The sequence below is a fragment of the Juglans microcarpa x Juglans regia genome, chromosome 4D, assembly GCF_004785595.1.
Source record: "Juglans microcarpa x Juglans regia isolate MS1-56 chromosome 4D, Jm3101_v1.0, whole genome shotgun sequence".
In the NCBI taxonomy this organism is placed as follows: Eukaryota; Viridiplantae; Streptophyta; class Magnoliopsida; order Fagales; family Juglandaceae; genus Juglans; species Juglans microcarpa x Juglans regia.
In genome coordinates this window covers 16,771,217-16,779,625 of record NC_054600.1, presented here as the reverse complement: position 1 = coordinate 16,779,625, position 8,409 = coordinate 16,771,217, and the positions used below count along the sequence as shown (strand labels likewise).

The 8,409-nt window shown below is 36.6% G+C and overlaps 1 protein-coding gene across 2 annotated transcripts in view; it reads left to right on the top strand.

Moving 5' to 3' along the window:
- The first annotated feature begins 2,140 nt into the window (after positions 1-2,140).
- LOC121261586 (putative UPF0481 protein At3g02645) overlaps positions 2,141-8,409 on the top strand; it is a 30,032-nt gene continuing 23,763 nt past the window's right edge. The window contains exons 1-2 of one of the 2 annotated variants that reach the window (XM_041164023.1): positions 2,141-2,187; positions 2,333-3,672. In XM_041164023.1, coding sequence (XP_041019957.1) covers positions 2,352-3,644 — 1,293 coding nt within the window. In that variant the 5' untranslated portion in view covers positions 2,141-2,187; positions 2,333-2,351 and the 3' untranslated portion in view covers positions 3,645-3,672. Of the gene's footprint in view, positions 3,673-8,409 lie in introns of both variants that reach the window. The other variant, XM_041164022.1, reaches the window with a different exon arrangement.

Here is an 8,409-nt window from a genome sequence, read left to right as displayed (position 1 = left end):
GCTGTTTTGTTATATTATATATATAATTAATATATATAATATATACAATTAATATATATTATATATATTATGAATATAGACTAAATTTTAGTCCAAAAGGCCAAATAGTGTCATTTAATGGGGTTATATATATATATTACTATCCCCCACCTCCCCTCCCCCAAAACACCCTCTCCTCTCTCTCCCCGCTCGACCATCTCTGCTCTGCCTCTCGAGTCCCTGAGTCGCCGCACCCGTCTCTCACGCTCAGCCCCTCTCTCACGCCGTCAACAGCCCTTCGCCATCGACACTGTTGGTCCGTTCTGTTCTCCTCCGCTTCCAGTTGTTCCCAAGGCTAGAGAATCACAGATATTGTTTTCCCATCTCTTAGCGAGCTAATCGGTATGTGAACATCTATATGCTTTTTAATTTTCAAAATCTTACATTCACTTCATGAGTCATTGCAATGTTTCAATTCATTGCTAATTGATTCATTTCATTTAGGGTTTTTTTATCGAATTTACAGATTTGAGATTTAGGGTTTTTTACAGATTTCGAAATCTGATTAGGGTTTATATTTATAGTTTTTTGGTATAGCTCCCCATCAAGTTGAATCTGTATTTTATAATTGTGGAAGGTATAATTTTATATTTTAGGATTTAGGGTTTATATATGTTGTATAGCTCCCCATTGAGGATGAACATGTATAGTTTCCCATCCAGCTGAAAATAACTTGATTTCTTTCATTTTTGTTTTTGTGGGTAATTTTGTTTGTTTGTTCATATACATCTGTTAGTATATTTGAACTTGATAAATTTTTTTGGGTTGCATGGATGTCAATCAGTGATTCTATTGGTTTGGTTTCTTGTGTGTTCTGTGTTGTCTTGAATCATTACAATGTTTTCTTGCATTGTGTGTATTCTCTATTTGAATTTTCTGCTATTGCATTGATCACTTTTCTTTCTCTATTAATCTTTATTTTGTGTGTACCAGAAGCTTTTTCTCTTGTGCTATGTAACGAGAGGCAGGGTACTTTTCCTTTTGGCTTGTCGTTGCAATTCATGTACTTGAGATTTCTATATATCAATTTATTTGGTGTCCATTGAACACTTATAAAAAAAAGTCAGTTTTGGTTGATCCTTCGTTCTTTTTTTTTTTTTTTTTTTTTTTTTTTTTGTGTATTTTTTATGAATTGGCATCAATACGTGCATAACTTCATATTGTAAAAACTTTAATGAGCTTCTGATCTACGGTTTATTTTGTTATTACAGTTTTATTTTTTTTTTAATATCAGATTTTATATTTTTATAGCAGAATTTTCTATAGCAGTTTTTTTGTTATATCAGATTTTTTTATAGCACATTTTTTATGGCAGCAGATTATTTACATGGGAGCAGTTGGATTTTTTTTTTTTTTTTTTTTTTTTTTTTTTTTTTTTTTATGGCAGAATTTCTTTTAGGGTAGATGATTAAAATAGAAAAACCGGACCGAACCAGACCAGAAATCGGTAAAATCGAAAGTACCGGTTTAGGGGGGTAACCGGTGCGTAATCGGTTTTTAAAAATATAAAACCGGTATATACCGGTTCGGTCCTAAATTTTGTCTAAAACCGGACCGGACCGGACCGGACCGGTTACACCCCTATATATTAGGCCATCTGTCACCGTTTATTTTTATTTTTGTCTATATATTGATATGCATAAATTGTTTTGATATGCACGTGTGTATATACATTTTTATGGTGTTTAAGCTATGCATGCTCTTTTTAGAAAAAATAGAATTTATCATTAAAAATGATAATTTTTTCAGGTAAATCATGGATTTGTATACTTTTTAAGATACTAACACTGCAAATATAATTTCTACAAACAAAGACGACTTAGAGTTCGTACAAGTCAACGATGACCATCCATGAACTTGCATTATAAGGAAGAGAGAGGATCCATACACGTCTGAAAAGAGATCCGGGAGAGTTAGCGGGGAAAAGAGTAACTAGCGAGGCTCTATTATTTGCACGACGATAATTGAAGCGAGCTACCAAAACACTCTGCAACCGAAAGTCAAAAGTTCTTCACTCATTTCATTTTACTTGTTATCTGCAATCAGATCTGGGAGAGTTAGCGGAGAAAAGAGTAACTAGCGAGGCTATTAATTGCACAACGATAATTGAAGCAAGCTACCAAAACACTCTGCAACCGAAAGTCAAAGGTTCTTCACTCATTTCATTTTACTTATCTGTAATCAAGTACACATGAGCTAGCTAGATAAGATTTGTTTCAATTACGAACTGTCTCTTTGGTTTTCATTGAAACGATTTTAGCATTAAAAAAGCTGATCTCTCTTTAGTTATCAGTTCTTGATTCAGTCAACAAATGGATAGAAGCATTAATAACATTGAAGATGATCAAGAGCTATCCCATTTGTTTGTCTCTCTGAGAGAGAAGCTGGAAAGAATTCCTTCCATATCCTCCGATTGTTGCATCTTTAGAGTTCCTAAACGACTCCGAGAGTTAAATGAAAAGGCATACACTCCTCGGGTAGTCTCTATCGGTCCACTGCACCATGACAACGAGGACCTCCGAGCCATGGAAGTGCCCAAACTGCGTTACCTCAAAAACTTTTTACTGAGGACCAATGTGAGCATGGAGGACTATCTCAATCTTTTGAAGGGGAGAGAAGAAAGACTTCGCAACTCTTACGGAGAACCCATCAAACTTACGAGTAATGAGTTTCTGGAAATGATTCTGGTGGATGCAGCTTTCGTCATTGAGGTAATGTTGCAGTACCATTCCCCAAACAAGGCAAATTATAATGGATATCACTTTATACTTGGTAACCGATCGCTGATTAAAGATGTCAAGTATGACATGTTACTACTTGAAAATCAGCTTCCATTTTTCATTTTGGAGGAGCTCTTTCTCAAGGCCAGAATCATCATTCCTCCCGAACATGATGAGAGACTCTCTCTAATTAGGCTTACCCATCACGTCTTCGAAACGCAGGCATATTTGGAGGGGGTAGGTCAACCTCTAGGAAAAATATGCTTATCTGAAATAGAACATTTTGTTCATTTCATAAGAATTTGTCAACTACCACAGACCCTACCACCCAAAGGAAAACTAAGAACTGTAAGCATACCCAGTGCAACACAGCTACATCAGACTGGGGTCAAATTTAAGGTTGCATCAACTGGAAACCTCTATGACTTAAGATTCAAAAATGGAGTTCTGGAGATTCCACATCTACGAGTTCGAGGTTCAACAGAGTCCCTTTTTGGTAACCTCATTGCCTTTGAGCAATGCCGTTTTGATGCTGATTACATCAGTGACTATCTATTTGTCATGGATCGTCTCATTGAAACTCGAAAAGATGTGGAAGTACTTGTTCGGAATGGAATCATCGAAAGTAAGCTACTCGACAGCAAAGGGGTGGTGACTTTCATTAAGCACCTTGTCCCAGGAACAATCATGCGTGGTAAAAAATTCTATTTTACTGATGTTTGTGAAGACTTGAATGCTCACTGCAATGTCCTGTGGAACAAGTGGAAGGTAACCTTGAGGGAAGATTACTTCAGTTCTCCATGGGCTGTCCTTTCTATTACCGCAGCCGCTACACTTCTCTTACTCACTTCCATTCAAACAGTGTGTTCAATCATTTCTCTGTAGGCCAGTGATTGTGATCTCAACCTTAAATCATTGTAATAATGATGATGATGATCATAATTGTCTATTTTTTGTCCTAGAATAACGTCAAAGTTATATTGATTTTAGATTCCTTTTTCCATGCACAAGGTATCAATTATTAATGTGGCAACTCATGGTGTTCTCAAATTAATGGTATCAAAACATTCAAACTGGGGGAAAAAAAAAAAAGAACTGGGTTCAACCTGAAACCCGGTTCCAGTCTGGGTCTGACCCAAGCTAACCCAGTTTGAATTTCGGCCTGGGTTTGAAACTTGGGTTTCAATAAGGGTATATACCTGGGTAATTCCCGAGCCGGAATCTGGATGAACAGTCCTATATCTAATTAAATTTGTCTTCAAAACCTGAAATAGTATAAGAAATCTTAGTACTTGGTATAACGCCTCGAAGGTCCGGAGAGTTAGCTCTTAATACTAATATTAACTTCAATAACACAACTAAAAAAATCAGAAAACTCCATTAAATGTTAATCAATTTAATCAATCAAAGTATCTAAGTTCCTTCATGGGGACAACAAAGAAATTCTCAATAACATAAATTAGAAATTCTCCAAAAACTCGAAAATATTCTTAACTCATCAAATCAAAATACCCAAAAAATAAATCAGTTTACTAACTACGATTCTCAAATAAGCACTTGTACCCTCAGACACTTATTCCACTACGATCATCACACCTTGCTAAAATTTCCTAGTCTTGTTCTCTAGCTGAACCATTAAAATTATCTGAAAAATATATGGAGATAAGGGGTGAGTTATCAACAACTCAGTAAGCATAAGATATATACTAGTGTGTAAACATGAGCATTTACAAAGTTCATAATGCAGATCAAAATATTTTCTTTCAGAATGCAGAATCAGAATAATATTTTCAAAATGCAGTGTCAGAACGTGTTATCAAAAATATCAGAGCGAAAATTCGAAAATATTCATACTCAAAATCCATTTGGCATAGCATAAATTGAAACATTACATCTTATCTTATCATATCAGAACAAATACCATGTTTAACCCCTGGTAGGGTTGTGCAAACCTCGGTGGCATAACAGAATGTGAATCTTCCCCTTATTCATTCTCGGAGCCCCGAGTGTGCACATAGGAAAGACCACGTAGAAAACCACTTTGTTTCCAAAGTGGGTGCACCAGAAACAAAAAAGTTGGTACCAACCCGAACAGAGGCCACAGTTTTACACCCGTGGTAAGGTAAGAATGGAACAGAAATAAAAACAGAATGTTATGCTAGAGGTTTTCAGAAAACACATCATATCATATCAGAGTACTGAATATGTTCAGAACAAAACAAAATCAGATCACAAAACATAATTTTATGCACAAAATTTCATATTCGCTCTCTTTTGCAAGGTTCAGAAACAAAATGTCAAAAATAAGTTCATGTCTACACCAGTCATGACAAAAAAAATACTTTCTTCTTAAACAGAATCTCATGAGTAATGCATAACAGATAACTGAGGTAGTTCAATTTTATTTTCATACCCAAATATGTATATTTCCAAAAATCAACCTCAACTCATTTTATTTTGATGCAAAGTCTAGCATAGGAACTCTGCTTACCTGGACTTCTTAGTTTTTTTCGAAATTTTCCTCAAAATGTCAAACAATAATTAAGCATCACCTATAAAATAATCACGTAATTCTCGTAAATTTTCAATTAATCACGTATTTCGATATTTAATCTTAAGCTTATAAAATAATCTATTTACTTCCTCAAAATCTAAAATTACAAATCATCACTTTCTAAAATCATTAATATTGATTTAATAACTTTGACTAAAACATTTATAAGTCTGACCTATTTATTATTGAAAACAACTTATAAAGTTTAATACAAGATAATATAATTATCCCAAAATATTTTAAAATAAACCATAACTATTTTTTTTAATAGACTAAAACATATCTAAAGTGTAAAAATAACATTACACCAATATTGTTTACTTTTAAAATAAATTTTTACTTAATAACATCTTAAAATAATTTTCTGTAATCATAATTAAATAAGAGTTTATTAACACATAATAAAATTTTTAAAACACCTTAGCATAACTTGCAGTTCAAAGGGTAAAAAAGTAATTAACAAAATTAGTGTAACATATAACTTAGAACCATGTAATATACATAATAAGGTTGTAAACCAAAATTCTTGGAATAACGCAGCAGCATGGAAATTCACCGTGAAGAGTGGAGCTGTGACGACGATGGGCAGATGAGCTAGCGGTTGGGAGGCTGAGTACAAAGGGGTAGAAAAATGAGAAAGGGACCCTCTGATGATAGGTAGAGAAACACGGTGCGAGCGAGAGAGAGATGAAGAGAGAGATAACGGGATCTCACTGTGAATGGAGGAGTTGCGTGCGGTGCGGTGCGGTGCGGAGATGAAGGTGGTTGTCTTGGCGATGGAGCACTGAGAGAAAAAGTGATGAGTGAGAGAGAGAGGTATGAGAGCATTGAGAAGGAGACTGAGGGCTCCTTACCGAGAGAGTTATGCGCGGCGATGGCCTGGGTGGCTATCAACTGTGGCACGACTAGGCGTAGCTGAGATGCTGGACTATGGGTTCCCTTTGCGCTGCGGAGGTGACATCTGAAAGGGTTGGTAGTGAGAAACTGCCGTGCTTGGAGGAGCAACCAAATGCTCTGTTTTTCAGACCCAAAACAGAGGAGTTTCAGTTCACTATGCAGGTGGTTGTTCTCGGCACTTTGGTGGTGGTGTAATGGTGTACAGCGGAGGAGCTGGAGCTCCAGTGATGGTGACGCACGGCGAGGTGGAGCTGTTATCCGTGGAGATGCAGTGCATGCACGGGTTGGGTTGATTTTTGTATGGGGCAGTGAGAGTTCTGGGCGGTGCACGGTGGAGGCTTTGGGCCCTGGGTGATGGTTGTTTACGGTGGAGGGATGGGCGTCGGATTAGGAGAGGCTGATTCGTGCGATAGGAGGCTGAGGAAACAAAATGGTTGGCGGTAGCGAACGTAACAGAGGCAGTTCTCTATGCATGGGCTAATATGTGTGTATATATATGTGATGCGAAAATCCTAGAGAGATGAGGGAGACGTGTGTGTGGACGGAAATAGAGTCATGCGTGTTCATGGAGTGGATAAAAATACACTAGAGATGTGTAAGATCATGCATGCCGTGGACGAGAGGAAAACTTAGGGGTGAAAAATAGACGGAAAAAATAAAACGTGTGGGAAAATTAACTTGTGAAAAAAATAAAATAAATAAAAAATTGAGCTTAATTGGGTCCGGGTGTTACACTTGATGACATCAACTTGATGACAACATAAGAGCATTGGCTATTGTCAAGTCTAAAATTTTGCTAGAATGTTATCTTTTGGCTATAACATGGACTTCTAGCTAGATTAGTCCACATTGGACTAACTATTTCAAAGTTTAAATAATAATAAAATATTATATATTTTAATAATAATTTTTAAATTCTTTTTTTAATATTTTACAAACACACATTTAATCTCCACAAAATGACTATCACAAATCAAATTCAGCAACATTTCCACCAACATTTAATTCAAAAGTTGAGAAATCCACCAACTTTGGCAACTACCAAACCAACAAAACAAAACATGTTGCTAACCAGCCATAAAAGCAGTTCATAAATCAGTTCCTACCTAACATTATCTTTTGGCCATAACATGGAATTCAACAATGAAATTGAACTGCTGCAACTCCTTGAAGTTCAGCCATGGTTCTCCCAAATCTTGGCTTCATAAACTTTCTTCTTCCCACCATTTGTTGCCTCCAGTGTTATATAGAGTACATAGTTCCAGAAACCACCTGCTGTTTCGCCTCCACTACCCTCCCAAACTCTAGAAGTGTATTTTGCACCGCAAAACAATAACAAAAGTTCAACAAAGAAAATTGTCATCAAAGCTTCGTGCATATATATAATCATGGTTGAAAAAATAACACCATTAAGCTCGTTTCCATTGATCTAAAATCCAAATTCTACATTAGAAAAAGCCAAATTTATCTGGAAATGTGGCCTAGGATTTCTACAGCTGAAGCCTGATTCCATCATAGAATCCACCAACTCATGATTTATCGTATTATGCAAAATCTTAAACCCGATAAATGTTAATTTGATAAATCTCCAATAATCTAAATTAAAATTAATCATCATAACTCAAGAAATCATAGGTGCTAATTTGCAAGGAACTTTTAATGTGCGTATCCGAGAAGGGAAAATGGAAGAGCAGCTACGTACCGAGAGAGGAATGATGGATCTGGTAGAGCTCGATTGTATCGCTAGGGTTTTCTGAAAGAAGCCACTGCGAGAGTCGCAGAGCCACCACGACGACTCAGTTTAATTGCTTATTGAAGAGACAAGGATAGAAGAGGGAGTACATCAGAATCAGATCCAAAAATGAGAGAAGGGGGAGAGAAGAGACTTAGAGCAAAAAACACAGAGAAGAGGTAGAGAAGAGCGAGGAAGAGACTTACCGTTTGGCCTGGAAGAAGACGACCGACGGAGAGTAGAGGGACGAACGAGGAAGCTTGCGGGTTGAAGAAGAGCGAGGGAGAGAAGTGCGCGAGGGGGATGTTGATCAAAATAATAAAATATTCTGATAGAGGGTGAACAATAACTCGCCAATAATGGAGAGCACCCAAGAATTGCTGTAGCTCAAGTCTTGAACTTTAGACCATTGACTAGTCCAATGTGGAGGCTTTTTCTCACACATAGCTAAACTTTAGACTTGCATT